Source organism: Coregonus clupeaformis, chromosome 9 (assembly GCF_020615455.1).
Source record: "Coregonus clupeaformis isolate EN_2021a chromosome 9, ASM2061545v1, whole genome shotgun sequence".
NCBI lineage: Eukaryota > Metazoa > Chordata > Actinopteri > Salmoniformes > Salmonidae > Coregonus > Coregonus clupeaformis.
Window position 1 is genome coordinate 51,940,996 of NC_059200.1, and position 19,454 is coordinate 51,960,449.

General features: G+C 45.7%; 1 protein-coding gene across 1 annotated transcript in view; it reads right to left on the reverse strand.

Annotated features, from left to right (window-relative positions):
* LOC121574077 (teneurin-2-like) overlaps positions 1-19,454 on the reverse strand; it is an 80,729-nt gene that overhangs the window by 5,332 nt on the left and 55,943 nt on the right. The window contains exons 8-23 of the mRNA XM_041886659.1: positions 18,254-18,355; positions 17,676-17,870; positions 15,424-15,624; positions 14,903-15,088; positions 11,475-11,621; positions 9,537-9,744; positions 8,158-8,277; positions 7,744-8,005; positions 7,323-7,590; positions 6,678-6,821; positions 5,760-6,012; positions 5,629-5,649; positions 3,100-3,332; positions 2,351-2,505; positions 1,032-1,906; positions 487-662 (exon numbers count right to left, since the gene is read on the reverse strand). Coding sequence (XP_041742593.1) covers positions 487-662; positions 1,032-1,906; positions 2,351-2,505; positions 3,100-3,332; positions 5,629-5,649; positions 5,760-6,012; positions 6,678-6,821; positions 7,323-7,590; positions 7,744-8,005; positions 8,158-8,277; positions 9,537-9,744; positions 11,475-11,621; positions 14,903-15,088; positions 15,424-15,624; positions 17,676-17,870; positions 18,254-18,355 — 3,546 coding nt within the window. The remainder of the gene's footprint in view (positions 1-486; positions 663-1,031; positions 1,907-2,350; positions 2,506-3,099; positions 3,333-5,628; positions 5,650-5,759; positions 6,013-6,677; positions 6,822-7,322; positions 7,591-7,743; positions 8,006-8,157; positions 8,278-9,536; positions 9,745-11,474; positions 11,622-14,902; positions 15,089-15,423; positions 15,625-17,675; positions 17,871-18,253; positions 18,356-19,454) is intronic.

The window sequence follows — 19,454 nt, forward strand, 5'->3', positions numbered from 1 at the left end:
CTCCCACATTAGATTGAAATAAAGTGTGCAGTTTAAGGTAGCCAAGTCGCTTTCCCCCTTTTACGAGCCCCCCAGGGCACACTTTCATATAAATCTCTTCAATTCTTATTCTTACGGCTCCAGTAGTTTCCAGACGTACAGATGAGATTGCATTTATTTTCTGTCACACCCCCATGGGTCAGTAGGGAAATCTATACTTTCTCCTGCTCTTTCCCCCTCCCTGTTAAACGGCTGAAATAAGCTCTGGGATCAGGGGCCTTCTTGTTGGGCAGCAGCCACCTCTTATGGCACCCACAGACACAGATGAAGATTTACTGCGTCCCAGGTAATGCATTTCCCCTTAATCGCATTTGTCATCGGACTGTAAAAAGTGTCAGGTTCCCTAGGATGTTGGTGTTGGAGAGACAGAGAGAGCGAGCTGGGCAGGGGGTTATAGTACTGTAGCTTAAATATGAGAATGATCCTTTTAGGTGACATGTTTGTTACCTTGCACCACAGTGTAGGACGCCTCCACAGAGGACAGGTTGGTGATGACAGTGACGTCATTGTCCCTGTTGGAGCTCTCCATGTCGATGTTGATTGATTGGTCTATCTCCCGGTGTAGGCTGGTCACCACTCCCGTGGGGTAGGTGACGTTAGTCAGACGCCCCTCACTGTCATACCTGCATGGGAAGAGTAGGATGCAGCTGAGTCTAGGGGCCATGGAGGAAAAATCCTACATGTGCTGGAATGTTTGTCGAATGTGAGACCGACAGATGACTTCTAGTACTCAGAGCAGTACCAGAGTCAGACTCCAGATGGTGACAATGTGACATGACCATACTGTTGATTTGACTCAGTGTGGCCTGACAGAATCCAGACTTCTTTCACTCTCTCTGACTAATGCATTATTTCCACACCAATAAATGGCTATTGCTCCTGTTCTTCACCCCATATTAACACACTTCACTGTGAGTTATATCACTGAATACGTTAGGCTAATTTACAGTCACATATACACATTACACATTTACAAGTAAATTCCCACATACTCATAAAAGTTTGTCCATCCAGTCTCGTCAGCCTTGGAGGCCAGCAGGCCTGTGTTTGCAGCATAGCTCATCACCGCCACTTCCTGGTTGAGGGCAGATACGGAGCGCAGGCCGCCGGCAGGGTCCAACCCCAGGGTGACCACCTGGTTCTCAGGCAGCAGCACCAGCCTCAGCTGGCCAGATCCGTCCCTCCTCACCCTCAGGGTGTTGTTACAGTTATCAGCCACAGCAGCCAGCTCCCCGTCCGGCCCGTAGGTGAAGTTATAGAGGGGTTCTCCAGTGATCAGACTGACTGTCTGTCTGTGGATCCCATCTCTGCTGAACACATAGAGCTCCTGCTCCCGTGGCGACCCCACCTCGTAAAGCCCCACTGGCGTGGCCACGGGCCTGTCGCGCCGCACTGCCCGCACACGGATGTTGTTGAGATCAGCGATGAACAGCGTGCCATCGGGAGACACAGCGAGCGAGGAGGGGGCGTTGAGCCCGGCGTCCGTGGCGTAGCCCTCGTCGCCGGAGAAGCACTGGCAGTTGACGTCGTTCTTGCAGTCGCACTCGGAGGTGGCGCCAGCCAGCAGAGAGGTCTCTCCGGAGGCGCTGACCTGCCGCACGCGGTTGATCTTCTTCTCGTCCGTCTCGGCGATGTAGAGCACGCCGCTGTGGGAGATGGCGATGGCCGTGGCGCTCTCCAGGGCAGAGTGGATGGCCAGCTTGCTCAGGGAGTAGTCTATGCCCGGGACCTGGCAGTGCATGGGCCTCCCAGCGATGATGTTGACCTGGTGGTTCTCTGTGATGCGGAGGATCACGTTGTTCTCCAGCACGTACAGGGAGTTGTCTGTGGGGTTCACCGCCAGGTCTGTGGGCCACTCCAGACGCACCTGGATCAACAGTTACATGAGTAAACACAAATCCACTGGAACTCCACAGCGCTCTTTAGATCTCCAAGTCTTTATCCAAATGTATCTCTCACACACACCATTCAGAAGAGAGTACAGCTAGGGTAGCTTGGATAGGTGGGTATCAATACTGTCAATTTATGACTGCAAAGAGGCAGCACTATTATGTTGGACAGTAGTAGATATCTCCCTCTAAAGAAAAGTATCTGTAGTTGGCCATGCTTATTGTATTTGGCCATAAGACAGAGGGGGAAAAATAGGACAGATCGGGATATCATTTAGACTGCAGACTCTCTTCCCACCTGGCTATTAAGAAATACATATAGCCTCAGCACTACACATGTTTTCTGCCCCAAACGGCCTGTAAGTCCAACATATAAAGATATGAAACATATTGATTTTTGGTTCCCCAGGTTTTCTCCTCACCTGACTGACGTCCATGCTGGAGTCACAGCTGAGTGGACGGACCGCTGTGAGGTCATTGGTCTTGATCAGGGTGGAGATAATGCCATTCTGGTCCACCTTACGGATCATGGTGGCGTCAACAAAGTACATGAGGCCGTTCTTATCCACAGCGATCCCTGACAGACAGAAATAAATATGAAGGCAGAGTGTGAAAACTAGTTCTACTTTACATCTGGGGCTGCTAACACAAACAGTCAAAACACTGTCAATGTTGGGCTCATCAGGCATTCTGCAGGGTTGTAACCTCACACTGACATCAGAATGTCTCTGTGTTAGAGTGTCATCTCTGCTTTGACACCAAGTGACAGTGCAACACTCCGCCTGGCAGTTTAGTGTCAAGAAGACTCGCTGTTTCTGTTCCAGGTCACTGCTCTGAACAAACAGATTGCAAATCACTCTCGTTTACATACACCCTCCCTCCTGAGGATACCACTAGATAGATACTGAGTGACAGCTAAAGACCCCAAATGAATAGCAGGTGAACATGTGTAAAATCACACAATATGAGTGCTTCCTACAAGGGGGCATAAGTGACAGACTGTAAGTAACAATCAGCTATAACAAAATAATACTAATGGAAATTAGATGAGTGGAACTGATTATATATTGAACATGTGGAGCAGAGCATCCCTAAAATAAGGAAAGGCATCTGTATTCAGTCACAGTCACCTCCCCAGTCAGGATTGATACCCCATGCCCCTGGTACTCACCCCTAGGGCTCATGAGTGTGGCCTCCACAGCCTTGCCCCCGTCCCCACATCGGGCCTCGTCAAAGGGGACACACTGCTCGCCGGTCCCAGCCACCACCTGGGCATTGTCCAACAACTGCCGGCCGCCGGTCAGTGAGCGCACGCGGTAGATCTGTCGAGAGTTGGTGTCCGAGAGAAAGACCACCCCAGACAGTGGGTCCACCGCTAGGTAGTACTTGTGTGTTGGGTTGTTCCTACGTAGATAGGATATGAGAGAATATTTTAGATAGATAATCCCTCAAAGGACTGAGCCAGAGACTATAGGAATGCATTCAGGGTTCACAATAATTGGATAGTTTCACATGCAGAAAAAAGTACAGAGCTACAGGAAGAGAGATGACATACAGGGAGCCATCACTTTTACTAAAGCTGTATGTCAGGCAATGTCACCAAGCTGACGGAGGACACTAGGGCTGTCCCCGACAAAAAAAAAATATTGGTTGACCGAGAGTAGTATGCTAAATTTTTAAACGTGTATTTTTCCAGATAAAAAAAAAACCCTTTACTCAGTACTTTGTTGAAGCACCTTTGGCAGCGAATACAGCCTTGACTCTTCTTGGATATGACACTACAAGCTTGGCACACCTGTATTTGGGGAGTTTCTCCCAGTCTCCTCTGCAGATCCTCTCAAGCTCTGTCAGGTTGGATGGGGAGCATCGCTGCACAGCTATTTTCAGGTCTGTTCAGAGATGTTCGATCGGGTTGAAGTCCGGGCTCTCGCTGGGCCACTCAAGGACATTCAGAGATTTGTCCCAAAGCCACTCCTGCGTTGTCTTTGCTGTGTGCTTAGTGTTGTTGTCCTGTTGGAAGGTGAATCTTCGTCCCAGTCTGAGGTCCTGAGCGCTCTGGAGCAGGTTTTCATCAAGGATCTCTCTGTACTTTGCTCCGTTCATCTTTCCCTCAATCTTGACTAGTCTCCCAGTCGCTGCCGCTGAAAAACATCCCCACATCATGATGCTGCTACCATCATGCTTCACTGTATGGATGGTGCCAGGTTTCCTCCAGAACGCTTGGCATTCAGGCCAAAGAGTTCAATCTTGGTTTTATCAGACCAGAGAATCTTGTTTCTCATGATCTGAGAGTCCTTTAGGTGTCATGTAACTTTTACTGAGGAGAAGCTTCCACCTGGCCACTCTACCATAAAGGCCTGATAGGTGGAGTGCTGCAGAGATGGTTGTCCTTCTGGAAGGTTCTCCCATCTCCACAGATGAATTCTGGAGCTCTGTCAGAGTGACCATCAGGTTCTTGGTCACCTCCCTGACCAAGGCCCTTCAATCCCGATTGCTCAGTTGGGCTGGGCGGCCAGCTCTAGGAAGAGTCTTGGTGGTTCCAAACTTCTTCCATTTAAGAATGATGGAGGCCACTGTATTCTTGGGGACCTTCAATGCTGCAGACATTTTTGGTACCCTTCCCCAGACCTGTGCCTCGACACAATCTTTTCTCGGAGGTCTACGGACAATTCCGTCGACCTCATGGCTTGGTTTTTGCTCTGACATGCACTGTCAATATAGACAGGTGTGTGCCTTTCCAAATCATGTCCAATCAATAAAATTTACCACAGGTAGAGTCCAGTCAAGTTGTAGAAACATCTCAAGGATGATCAATGGAAACAGGATGCACCTGAGCTCAATTCTGAGTCTCATAGCAAAGGGTCAGCATACTCATGTAAATAAAATATTTCCGTTTTATATGTTAGTTTTTTTTTGCAGAAATTTCTAAAAACCTGTTTTCGCTTTGTTATTATGGGGTATTGTGTGTAGATTGATGAGGAAATGTGTTTCTTTAATCCATTTTAGAATAAGGCTGTAACGTAACAAAATGTGGAATAAGTCAAGGGGTCTGAATAATTTCCGAATGCACTGTATATGTACAATATATCGATGATTTATAAAGCCAGGCACATTTAACAGTGACACTATTGATTATAGACACATAGCAACATGGTCTAGGAAAAGGCACCAATTCAACAGCGCAGTGATGTATTTCAGAACCGCGGACAGCGACTGCTATCCAACGCAGGAGAACGCACATTTGATATAATGTATTTTTATTAGTGTTGCATTGTTCTTACGTAATATAACCATATACATTTTCAGCAGCACGTGCCTTAGAGCAGGGTTGCCCAACCATGTTCCTGGAGAGCTACCCTCCTGTAGGTTTTGGCTCCAACCCCAGGTGTTACTCACCTGATTCATCTTATCAACCTGCTAATTATTAGAATCAGGTGTGCTAGATTAGGGTTGGAGCAAAAACCTACAGGACGGTAGCTCTCCAGGAACAGGGTTGGGCAGTCCTGCCTTAGAGTGATGGACTGTGCCATCCCCACTGCCTCCACAATAGATTAGTCCACCCAGACAGGTGTGAATCAGACAGGTGTCTTTGTACACCATTATTTATTTTTTAAATTGTTATCTACTGCTGGACTAAATAAATCTCGGTTGACCAACAGCCTATAGGGTCAGTCCTAGAGGACACACAAACATAACTTACCCATGCCTCAAGTCTTTATTTCTGGAGAAAAAGAAAAGAAAGAACACAACCTTGTTAGTTCCCACCTATCATGTTACTCAACCCCTCCTCCATTGATAACCTCTGTCCATCCCTCATGTCTGCCAGCCTACCTGAGCTCCAGCACGGCTGTGGTGTTTAGAGTGGGGTAGACCCGGCGGATGAAGTTCAGATCTCCCACATACAGGCTGCCGTCCCCCCCACAGGCCAGCGCCATGGGGGCCAGCAGCTTGTTGCCCTCAGCCAGACCACTGCAGCTGGGGCAAGAGATACTGCGCCTGCGCCCGTTCCCCATGATGCTGTTAATGACTGGAGGCTGCTGCTCCGACACAAACACATTCTCCCCACTGCCCTTATGCAGGATCCCTGAAACAGTAGAGGCATTCTGATTCAAACCAATATCCTTTTAGATCCTAAACTTCACAACTACGCCATGAATAGAGCTCGGGAACAAAGACCTAGAGTCACTTTTTAATCAGCCTCTATCTTAATATTGGCTTCCTTATCATTTTAGACTTTCAATTCCCTGTGTACCCAAAAATAAAACAATAAAGTAATCCAATAACACTGTTCAAACTGTTGCTATAGAAACGGAGTGAGTGTGAAGGTGTGAGAGTCAGAGTAGTATATTATTAGTGTTTGTCATCTTATTGACTCCCTGCTTGTCCCTCGTCTGTCATTGCCTGGGCACAGGAATATTGCATTGGTATTCAGGGCACACGTGGTGCTGTCAAACATGGAGGTGAAAGAACACTGTTTTAGGAGACCCTCAGTGGAACTGCATTGATATACAGATGTGAGACAAGAAAAGACAAGACTACTTGGATGTTGAACGTCCATTCATGCATTCCAATAAGTTTAATGTAGCTACACCTTTTTTTAAAAACATTTCTCAACACTAAATACGAACAAAAGAAAACACACAATTGTAAATGATCTGACTGTGACAGTAGCCTATCTGTCCTGATGTGAGTGAGGTTAGTTCTAAAATGTCCGTGTTCTAAGTGTGTTTCAAAGGCTGTAGGTCGTACCACTGGCAATGTTGAGGGCGTGGTGTTTGTCCAGGGACCAGCCCCCCAGGTTGGACGGTAGCAGCTCGTAGCCCTGCAGCACCGCTGTCCTCTTTTCCCATAGGATCTGACTGGGACACGTCTCATACTCAAACCCCACTGACACTGTAGAAAAACAGAGAATAGGATTTGACTCTCCATCCAAACTTTAGCACCACCTCAAAGTAACACAGGGTTCCATCACATACAGTCATTAACTGCATTAAATGTACTCTTCATGGTCACAGGAATCACACGTGATATACATACATGTGGACAAACGCATCAGGTTAAGTATGCTTCAATGAGAATGTTAATCAAGTGAGTGAGATTGAATGAGACGTGTGCGTAGGGAGAAACGTATTCAGCGTGATCACATACTGTTTCTGTGAATGCATGGGGCTCGAGGTAGACAACTGTTCACACCTACACAGCATCACACAGTATCTTACTGTGTAGGTGTCAACTGAATTAAACGCTTGTGTTGTGGCTTTCTTTTGTCAGAGAGCCTGTTGTGGTAATAGATGGCATGGTCCTGTGTCTTGACAGATAGAGCTACAGAGTTACATCTAACATAACCGAACCAAACATAATCCAAACACTACAGAATCTCACACTGCTACTCACCAGCAGCTTGGGTCAGCCCGTAGACCCTCTGCCTGTAGGCGTCCGTCTTGTCCCAGATATAGGAGTAGGCCAGGTGGGGAGAGGCGTGGAACCACTTCTGGAAGAGGTGTCCCTCCACGGCCACCATCAGGTGCACCTTGACCAGGGAGAGGGGCACCAGGGTCTGGGTCATGGTCACCTTCAGCAGGGCGTGGTACCCCGAGGCACGAGAGCTCAGGTAGCACAGCTTCAGACCTGTGCCCGGGATCTCCAGCTGCTCATGAACCACCTAGGAGGAGGAGGGAGAGAGAGAGTTAGTGGAAGAAAGGGGAAGAGAGAGAGACGTGAGAGAGAGATCGAGAAAAGGAGATGTAGAGAGAGAAGAAAGTAACAGAAAAGAGAGCTAGAGGGAGAGAGAGAGCAACTGTATGTATGTAAGTACCTGAGTCTCAGGGATGATGTGCCTCTCTGCAGGATGGGAGCTGAAGAAGGAGGAGAGGGGTGAGGCCACCACCACAGGGTCAGGGTGGACATAGCCACTGAGGTCACAGGCTGGGATGATGTTCTCCTCCATCTTTAGTACCAGCGTGTCCATGGCATAGAACCGGTTCCAGGGCAGCCACACCGTGCGCTCTTGGCTCAAGAACGGCGCTCGCTCAAAGCGCAGGGTCAGAGACGCACCCCCATTGGCCACCAGGTCAAATCTACAGAGGAACAAAGACAGGTGACAAGGGGTTATAAAGACTTTGATCCACACTGTCCTCCGTTCACTCTTAGATGTAATTCATGGAGGAACTAAGGGACATACATTAAATCGGTTGTCATTGTCATATTCAAAACCCAAACAGTCACTCACGTGCCGTCCTGTCGAGTCAGGGTGTAACCATAGTGAGGGTACTTGACAAACGTCACGTTGACCCCTACCAGGGGAGTCCCGTCCGTGGTCAGGACCTGGCCTCTGATCAACGATGCCAGGCTGCAAGAGGAGGTGAAAGGGGATACAGTTGCTTCCTAACTGACAGCCAAGGCATGAAGAGGGTGTAACTGCACGTGATCCAAAACTCTCAATGAATGGCTGTCAAAGTCAGTGGTAATTACTTATTGACAGAAAAATACACGTTTGGATATATTTGAAACTCTGATATACACTACCAGTCAAAAGTTTGGACACACCTACTCATTCAAGGGGTTTTCTTTATTTTTACATTGTAGAATAATAGTGAAGACATCAAAACTATGAAATAACACATATGGAATCATGTAGTAACCAAAAAAGTGTTAAATCAAAATATATTTTATATTTGAGATTCTTCAAATAGCCACCCTTTGCCTTGATGACAGCTTTGCACACTCTTGGCATTCTCTCAACCAGCTTCATGAGGTAGTCACCTGGAATGCATTTCAATGAACAGGTGTGCCTTCTTAAAAGTTAATTTCTGGAATTTCTTTCCTTCTTAATGCATTTGAGCCAATCAGTTATGTTGTGACAAGGTAGGGCTATCTTCTGTATACCCCAGATAGCCCTATTTGGTAAAAGACCAAGTCCATATTATGGCATGAACAGTTCAAATAAGCAAAGAGAAACAACAGTCCATCATTACTTTAAGACATGAAGGTCAGTCAATACGGAACATTTCAAGAACTTTGAAAGTGTCTCCAAGTGTAGTCGCATAAACCATCAAGCGCTATGATGAAACTGGCTCTCATGAGGACTGCCACAGGAATGGAAGACCCAGAGTTACCTCTGCTGCAGATGATAAAATCATTAGAGTTACCAGCCTCAGAAATTGCAGCCCAAATAAATGCTTCACAGTGTTCAAGTAACAGACACATCACAACATCAACTGTTCAGAGGGGACTGTGTGAATCAGGCCTTCATGGTCGAATCGCTGCAAAGAAACCACTACTAAAGGACACCAATAAGAAGAAGAGACTTGCTTGGGCCAAGAAACACGAGCAATGGACATTAGACCGTTGAAAATGTGTCCTTTGGTCTGGAGTCCAAATTAGATTTTTTGTTTGTGAGATGCGATGTGGGTGAACAGATTATCTCTACATGTGTAGTTCCCACCTAAAATGTATTTTGATTTGTTTAACACTTTTTTGGGTACTACATGATTCGATATGAGTAGGTGTGTCCAAACCTTTGACTGGTACTGTATATATGCTGATATTTACTGTACAGCTAGTTGATTCTATCCTGAAGGAAGTGAAATGGACAGATGGGTACACTACCTTGAGTTGAAGGGGTTGTTTCCAGGGATGATGTGGGTACCATCCCTCCCCACCAGTAGCTTGACCCTGTCGTAGAATGACCTGACTTGGGATGGTGATTGACTTTGCTGGATGATCTGCAGTGGATCCCTTGCTCCCAGGCACAGTGGATTGGTCAGGCACAGACTCTGAGTGCAGCAGTCGGGATCCATGCAGTCTGTCAGTCCGTCTGCAAGGGGAAACAAACAGAAATCTATTCTGGACAGACATACACCGCCGCAGCTAAATAATGATTGAATGGCATGTAAAATTGTTCCTCTTGTTGTTGGGCAGAATAGAACAGAACAACGTGTACATGATTCAAAATGTATTAACCCTTTCCATTCTTTTCATGATTGTTTTATGAGACAGTTAATTAATCTCATCATATAATGTAATATTTTCATTAGGATGGGTGCGTGGTATTTTTCATCATTCCTAATGATGCTCTATTTTCTCGAGGTTCTCCTTTATAAGTGGTACAGTGCCTGCATGTCCTCCTTTTAATCAAACCCAATAACACTGACATCAAAGTCAAACGGGACATCACGTACAACCCTGTGGGGGTCCTTTTCATCTCTCTTTACGCATCAACAGGAGCACGCACGTGCACTCACACTACTCTCTTTTCCTTCCCTCCCTTACACCTCCCATCCGCTTCAGACCTGCCAAAACAATCACTGCCAACCACTTTGAGACTTTGTAAACATTTTCTGTTTGATCTTTCAGGTATTATTTGGTGAAATAAAACCCAGACAGAGACAAACAGAGAGGTACGGAGACTGAGAAACACATAGACAGACATAGCGAGAGAGTGTCTGAGATTAAGGATGTGAATAGGAAGTATCCATTGAAGAAGGAAGATGATTGGATTAACCACAACAGCCAGCCAGTCAGACAGCCAGCCAGCCAGGCAGCCAGCCACACATTGAAACATGCACTGAGCCAGTCTGGTAATTGGAGGGCTGTTCGAGTGAGCCATGTTTAAAATCCCATTGTCCTCGGAGCACATTACCTTATTGCTCAGACGCAGACGGGGGAGATGAAAGATTAAAGGCTTCCAGGGGCTGCATTAAGACACTTGTTCAATCACCATCCCGTTTCCTAGGCGACAGGGGCTAAGCAAAGCATCCTCAACTGCATGACATGCCACAGAGAAAGCGCTCTTTAAAATTGACACAGCTCTGGCCTCTGCAAACTACTTAGCCGTTAATCAAGGGAAAATACACCTGGGTATCATTTTCATGTTAGATAACCCTGCCCTGACAGACTGACTGGGGCTGACTGCTTGGAGCTGCTTCTTGCCCTGTGAAAAGCATCTATTCCCGAGGCCTCTTTGATCCTCTCACAAATGGTCACAGGAGGGGGTCACTCCATCTTCCACCAGGGAGGGAGGGGGAGGAAATAATAGGGGCATCCATCTCAGCAAACTCCAGGTCACTGATCCCCACATGGTGGAGGAGGCATTGATTCAGCCAGCCTCTCCTCTCTCCCCAGCCCGCTCAGTGCTAGCTCACACAGACAGAAGGATGCCATAATGGGGCCATTCAGGCCTGATAGCACTAGCCCCACAATCACACCTCTTTGATCCGCTAAAAACACTCACTGGGAGGAAACCTCTCAGAGAAACCCAGGCAGGCGTCTGGCTGTCTGGCTGTCTGGCTGTCTGGCTGACTGCTGGTCATCAGGGAGAATCAAATAATTGTCATGCCTGAGAGACACTGCTACTAACAGGAAATAAACAGATTTCAAATCTAGACCAAATCAACAGTACAGTTGCACAAATACTGTAACTCCGCCACAGCTGGTTCCAAATTACGGGTATTACATGCATTTTTCATAGGCAAATCTACAAAGTGGACACAGCCTTCACCATCCTGCCTCCTGTGCTGTGATCCTTCACCTCTTCACCACACTCACCTCCTTCATTGTCCTTGTTGTCAGCACAGGAGATCTCCATGGCAACGCTGCAGCCAGGTCCTCTCCAGCCAGTGTGGCATTCACAGTGCCAGCTGTTCTGTCCCAGGCTGCATTGGCCATTCCCGTTACACAGGCCCGGGCACCCGTCTGAGAGAGAGGGAGGAGGGAAATAGAGGAGGAGTGGACAGGGATCAGAGGAGAGGCCTGATCAGTAATAGTGATTTAGTGACAGAGTAACTTGTACCAGCTAAGGGAGAGCAGCACACAAACTTTATATTTTTAGTCTCTGTCTACCGTTGCATCACACAACAAGGGCAATAAAAAAATTATATTGATTACATGGCAAGGGGATTGCATTTCATCATAACAATGCTCTTCTTGTGGATGTGGATTTCATACAGCTACAGTATATACCCTAGTGGCAAAAGGGAGGGTTTTGGCGTGCGGTAAATGGTTTTGTTCAATATCCATTCATAGCTAAAAGTATTCAATAAAAGAAAGTACACAAGTTCACAGCCGATTAATTTGTGGTGGTTGATTTGCCTCTGGAGGCTGGCTGGGGTGTAATGCTGCCTCATGAGAGAATTTGATTAGGCAAAACTGATGAGATTACAAGCCACCTAGACTTTGAAAACAGGGAGGGAGAACAACAGGAGAGATGCTACATATCATTGATGACTGCAGTCACCCTCAGCAGATGTAATATTCTCCCAGGCTAGGTTAATGAAGAGGACATGATGAATGCTGCTGCGACATCTGTCTCAGTGGTGTAGTATAGTCTGTACAGGAGACCAGAGGTATGGGACCAGGCAGTGGGTGCTATTGGACTGTAAATCTACATAACTCGCCCATGCTGTTCCATGAATTACCATCACCAAGGTCAAAAGAGCAAACCTCACAAAAAAAAAAAAAAGGTGATAAATATTAATCCATAAACTGCATTTAAAAATCAGACACTTTCGCCAAAATGGGAAACCTCAAAATTAACATTAAGACTTTTCCCGAACAGACTAAAATCTAATTAAACCGTATTAACCTTTAATTTAAGACAGCCTCCTAACAACATGTCCGCCGTCCTGTCCCGATGTGGAGCAGCACAGTCATTAGTATTCTCCCAACAGGGATGAGCATGCAGCTTCACTGGTCCAACCCATCTATTAGTATTCTACCTACTGCTGGGCAGATGCAGTTAAAAGGCCAAGTCCATTAATATTCCTATGGAGGGAGCAGACTGCTGCAGCAGAAATAGCAGCCGACCGGTCTCCATTGAGCCTACTTAACATGGAGTAGCAACGCTAACATACACTGCTAGCTAACTGTGTGTTTACAACAAAACATTGATAGACAGACTGAAAGGCCGACATTCACAAACAGACTCAGAAAGAACAAACTGACACACAATAGTCCTATGTTTAACAATGCACAAGAGAGAAATTAATGCAATGGGTACGAATGTTAAGTCTGTTAGGAAGTGGTTAATCTGTCGTGGACAAGACTAGGTCAACATAAATGGTACCATCTGACCAAATTACACCAGGTTTTAGTTCTGGGTTAACTAATATTAGGAAGTGGTAGAAAGTGTGCACTAGCTGAATATCCCAATATGAGGGACCAATAGGGATTGGGGATACTAGCAAATGGGACTTTGCAGCACTCTACTGGAACACTAAAACTCCAACTACCACTAAGACATTGAGTGCAAACACTATTCAACACTTCACAATACTAAAAAGGACCCCTCTACATCCCTCTTCTACACAAGAGAGTGGTCTGTTTGAGGCGTGGGGAACTAACGCACAAATCAGATCACCTCTTGTCCAAATACAATACCTTGTTCCAAGCTATCCCAAAAGTCTGCATAAAAACAAAATATGGCAGGTTTGATAAGATCTTTGCGTGTGGAGGAGGGTTGGCATTCTTAACATGGCATGGTTCATCACAAGTAAATAGGAGCGAGATGGAGGGGGATAAATCTCCTTCGCACTCAACTCTCCAACACTAATTAAAGAGAGAGACACATAATGAACAGAGAATGAGAGCTGGCGCACAGCACGGGCCTTTTCACATGGCTCTAACAACATAGCCCACAGTGGAGCCCCAGGGAGGTGTTTTTCTCATCAGATGGGAGGAAGATAAAGGGAGGAAAATAGGAAAGTAAAGCCCTCCGGCACTCAAGAGCACTCTGGGGGAGAATGAGGGGGCAGAGTGGCTGTCCCTCTCTGTTGGCTCCCAGGGAGGCAGAGTGGGTCTTAAGGCTTCCGCAAGCTTCGGTTCGGCTGGCGCCTAGCCGAACTAGGCTAGGCAAACCGAACGAGTGTGCTGGCATACTCCCTTAAAAGACCTTCGCTTAAAAAACAAGAAAAAAGCGGCAATAGTACTGTTTGTCCATCTTGAGATGCCGTAGCCAGTATACACCTCAAAATGGTCAGAATTAATCTAAGCTAACTCAAGAAATCGGTAATTCATTTTGATGTTCTTGCTGAGGAGCTCTTAGTCCTGCAATTTGACATCTAACTAAGATGTTTGGTGCACTATTTCTCAATGAAACAATGTGCATGAAAATGAGTCATCTATCGTAGAATGGCAACAAACACTTCATTGAAGAATCCCTACTGTTAACCAATGACTGACGAAGGGGCGTAGACTTCAGCTACTGGAATTCGGCTTGCCTTGACAAATTGTGCACTAATAGCCGGAAAAACCCTTGCCGAAGACCAAAACTAACAAAAACGTCACAAATATGATGTCATAATATATGCACAAACTGTTTCCGAACTGTTTCGGATGGCAAAGCATGCGGACGCCTTTAGGGAGCACCAAGAGGCCTGCTGCCCGGCCTCCTCCACCGGAGAGTGGCTGACTAGGCTGGAGGGGCGAGGCTGCAGATGGAGGTGGGTACTTTGGCCATGGATGAAACATTTGCACTCTAGTGGAGGAACCATTCCAAATGAATGGGAGCGCTTCTTAATGACATGGAGGAACAGAGCAGGGAAGGAGGGCACTCATCAGCATTGATGGATGTATCTGCTGCTGAGTGCTATACTTAAGCAATAGGGCCAGTGGGTGAGTGGTATACGGCCAATATACCACTGCTAAGGGCTGTTCTGAAGCACGACGCAACGCAGCATCCAGGGCTCGAACCAGCCAGTTTATAATGCTCTTTTTATAATCACAGAAAGAGAGACATTGGACATGTTTTGTGTTGGGGGTGCTGTCGGGGGGTTCGACAGCATCCCCAACCTTCTCATAATCCAACCAAAGTGTATAGTTAAGGCAGCAAACAGGATGTATCTTTTAAACATGTGGGGGTAGTGACAGTTCCTCTCTCTGGCTGAGAGTTAGTATGGTGTGAGGATAGAGGCAGGATACTGCTGTGTGTGTTAGTGTGTTAGCGTGCCAGGGTGTTGACTGGCTGGCCGGATGCATACCGATGGTGCAGTGCTCTCCGTTCCAGCCCTGTTGGCACTGACACTTTCCGTCCCGGCATGTCCCGTGCTTCACACACAGCGGGTTGCAGACGCGCAGGTCACACCCGGTGCCTGTCCAGCCCTCCTCACAGCGACACACACTGCCAACACACACGCCGTGGGCGCCACAGTCCGACGAGCACACCTCTGTGGAGAAACACACATGTAGGCACATAAGCACAGTAATAGGAGAGGAAAGCAGTATAGTAGATGGACAAATGGGAAATGGATGGGTTTCACAGAGGAGGTAGTCACAAAGAGATGTGGCCATGGCGTGTGTTGAGTGTGTTTCTGAGTTGTAGAGACGAGTGAAAGGAGTAATATAATATACGCCATTTAGCAGACATTTTTATCCAAAGCGACTTAGTCATGCATGGTCCCGGGAATCAAACCCACCATCTTGGCATTGCAAGCGCCATGCTCTACCAACTGAGCTACAGAGGACCACAGAGGGGGAGGTGTGTGTGTGGGGTGTTACCTACCCATGGAGCAGTCTGGTCCCATCCAGTTTGGGTCGCAGCTACAGATGCCCGTGTCGGGTATGAAGGCCCCATGTCCGTGGCACTGGTCTGGGCACTGGGCCCTGGGATGCTCACAGAGCGGGCCGGCCCAGCCTGGCTTACAGTGGCACTGCCCACTCACACAGGTACCATGGCCAGAGCAGCCTGGGTCAAGACAGTCCACTGAAACACAGATAGAGAGAAACAGAGGCATGATGTCAATGCACCACGTTAACAAAAACGTAGTAGCAGTAATTGTGAATATACTTAAAGTAGTGAATATACTTAAAGAAAGGAGGTAAAATGGCCATTTTCTTCTCAATTTCTTCGTATAACCAGAACTCTCTCTCCTCTTCCATCCCTTCTCTACTTACCCTCCAACTCCACTTCATCCCAGATGAGCAGAAACCCATCAGAACATAGGTGAATGAATCAGCTCCAGGGCAATTATTTAAAAGCTGGATCAATAAAATGGATTCCATTCCCTTAATAACGTTTCTGATGTACAGTGGGGTCTGAAATGATTGATAACCTTGATAAAGATGAGCAAAAATGACTGTATAAAATCAATAATTTAAATACTGAGCTATATTGTATGCAAAAAAAAAGGAAATTTTATTATTTTATACAAATACAATTGCTCAGAGAAAGAGATTTTGTTTAACAACTAATTTAAAAACAATTCTCAAAAAGGTAGGGGTCAAAATTATTGATACCCCTGTTTTCAATACCTTTCAATACCTCACCTTGTGAGGATAAGAGTACTGAGCCTTTTTCTAAAATGTTTTATGAGATTGGAAAACACATTGGTAGGGATCTTAGACCATTCCTCCATACAGAATCCTTCCAGATCCTTGATATCCTTCGTCTGTGCTTATGAACTACCCTCTTCAATTCAAACCACAGGTTTTCAATGGGGTTCAAGTCCGGAGACTGAGACTGCCATTGCAAAAATGTAGATTTTGTTGCCAATTAACCTTTTCTTTTTGAAGGCCGTTGACCTTAACAAGGGCCCCAAGACCAGCGGTAGCAAAATAGCTGCATAACATCAAAGATTATTTTCTGATCATGCATTCTAATTTTGACGCCAAACCCACAACTGGTGTGCATAAACGGCATTGGCATTTGGATTGGAACCGGAGCTTTGGTCTGATGACATGGTAATAACATGCAAAATCTCTTTCTCTGAGCAATTGTATTTTTTTTTCTTTATACATTTTATAGCTCAGTATTTTAATTATTTATTATATACAGACAATATTTGCTCATCTTTATCAAGGGTCCCACTGTATACAGTATACACCTTCCTAATATTGAGTTGCACCCCGTTTTGCCCTCAGAACAGCCTCAATTTGTCAGAGCATGGACTCTACAAGGTGTCAAAAGCATTCCACAGGGATGCTGGCCCATGTTGACTCCAATGCTTCCCACAGTTGTGTCAAGTTGGCTGGATGTCCTTTGGGTGGTGCACCATTCTTGATACACACAGGAAACTGTTGAGCGTGAAAAACCCAGCAGCGTTGCAGTTCTTGACACACTCAAACCGGTGCGCCAGGCACCTACTACTGATGCAAGCAGTAGAATCAGATTTTAAAAACAGGTAAAAATACACCTTATGGAACAATGGGGACTGTGAAGAGACACACACACACACAAGGGTATAGACACATGCATACGCACACATTGTGATATTGTTGTATGGTGGTATTAAACATTTTGTATTGTAGATAAGTAGAGGTGTAATAATGTCATATTATGTACTGTTTTATATTTTGTTTTATATGTAATGTAAGTACTTTAATATGTTTGGACCCCAGGAAGAGTTGCTGCTGCCTTGGCAGCAGCTAATGGGGATCCCTAATAAATACAAATACGACCATACCCCGTTTAAAGGCACTTAAATATTTTGTCTTGCCCATTCACCCTCTGAATGGCACACATACACAATCCATGTCTCAATTGTCTCAAAGCTTAAAAATCCTTCTTTAACCTGTCTCCTCCCCTTCATCTACACTGATTGAAGTGGATTTAACAAGTGACATCAATAAGAAATCATAGCTTTCACCTGGATTCACCTGGTCAGTCATGGAAACACTCAGTGTATATCTCTACAGTCAGACTTTCTGAAACGTAATATGGCACTAAATTGTGAATCTCCCTGAAGGCAGGTGTGTGTGTGTCTGAGAGTGTGTGTGAACAAGTGTGTGAGTGATGTACAGCGCTGTACACCTCACCTTCCTCGCAGATGTCGCCACGATAACCTGCAGAGCACGTGCAGGAGCCCTCGGAGCATGTGCCATGGCCGTTGCAAACTGGGTCAATACACTGGCCCACTGGGACGTCACACTCGGAACCCTTCCATCCGCTGTAGCAGATACACGAGCCCTTGTCATACTGGCCATTGCCACTGCACAGGACCGGGCAGGCAGCTAGACAACGTGAGAGGAGTGAGATACAGCAAGTGAGACAAGGTGAAAGACATGGGCTTTAGGTCATATTTGAGTCATGCTCCATTTTTATGTCAGTAGAGAGACATTTATGTTGAGATTGTCATATTGGAAATGTCTCAAACAACTCATGGTGGCTCTTGTTACGAGGATCAAGATAGGAGTAAAATATTCTACAATATACATTTGAGTGATGCTTCATTTTATATATCAGTATTGAGTAACTTATGTTGAGATGATCCTATTGGACATATCTCAAAACAACTCATGGTTGCTCGTGATGATTTTCAAGATAAGGGTAAAATATTCTACAATATACATATACATAACTATACAGCCTAGCTTAGCGATACCAAAGTATGTACCTTTGGCACAATCCATGCCATGGAATCCTGGAAAGCAGTGGCACACGCCCGACATGCACTCTCCATTTCCATGGCAATTCTGCGGGCATTCTTGTACTGAATCTATGATTGAACAGCAAGTATTGAAAAAGACAAGTTATTACAACCAGAATTATGAGATATAATATTAATAGAGAAGTATGTGATTGTTCCTTCTCCTTTCACCTCCCTCTATGTTATCCCTCACCTGTTTTGATTAGGCAGACCTCCTCCCTCATCACCTCTTACCTCCTTACCGTTCATAATTAGATACGTCTAAATAATTAACAGTCATTAACGTTTTACTGGAGGCTGAACCCGCTACCCTTTCTATAGCTAATACAATAGTCTGTTATAATAAGAGTTTAATGCAGAACGTCAAGTGTTTGATGGAAGAATGCAATGAAGCACTATACTGTGTGGACTCATTGACATTATCCAAAAAGATGCAGCTGTCAACATATACTGTATAGCTATACAAAGATTACAGCTCAGTATTAAGAGGATGGGTAAAGACAGATAATCTTTTGAGATTCTGGCATTTTTATAAAAAAAATGTCTCTGTAAATATCCATTAGTAGAGAAACAGTTAGCTAAGCTTTTCCCCCAAAAAAGAAAATGCACTGCACAGATAATTCAAAATGCCTCTGTGGCGTGACTGTCTAACACATTATTCAAATGATTCAGTACACTACAACTCTTTTTAGCATACCCCAAATGTCCTCCAACCACCCTCCCTCCTCCACCCCCCTGCCACAAGTGAAAACCTCCCCCATTACAACATTACTCATCCCCACTGCTCAGTTAAGTACAATTACTGTAATATAATTGCCTCAATCACTCAGTGTCCCTACGGCAGTATGCCAGTGGCAGAGTTGACCCCACCACTGTATGCTGCTGCCACTCTTGCATGTCCTGTGTGCCTCCCCATGGACGATTAGAGGTTCACGGAAGCATATAAGGCAAATGAATAATGAGCAGATGTGTATTCATGTACTAAGAGAGTCTACTGTTGAATACAAAAACTCCACTTTGACCTTGTGCATATCAATGTAGCCAGTAGCCAAGCCGACCCATCCATCTCAGCCCACTTTCCCCTCTCTTTTAGTCAAGTTTAAGCCCACGCCCTGTTCTGTTGGCCTGTGTTCTCTTTTCAGTAGCATCATCCTTCAGACCAGTCTTT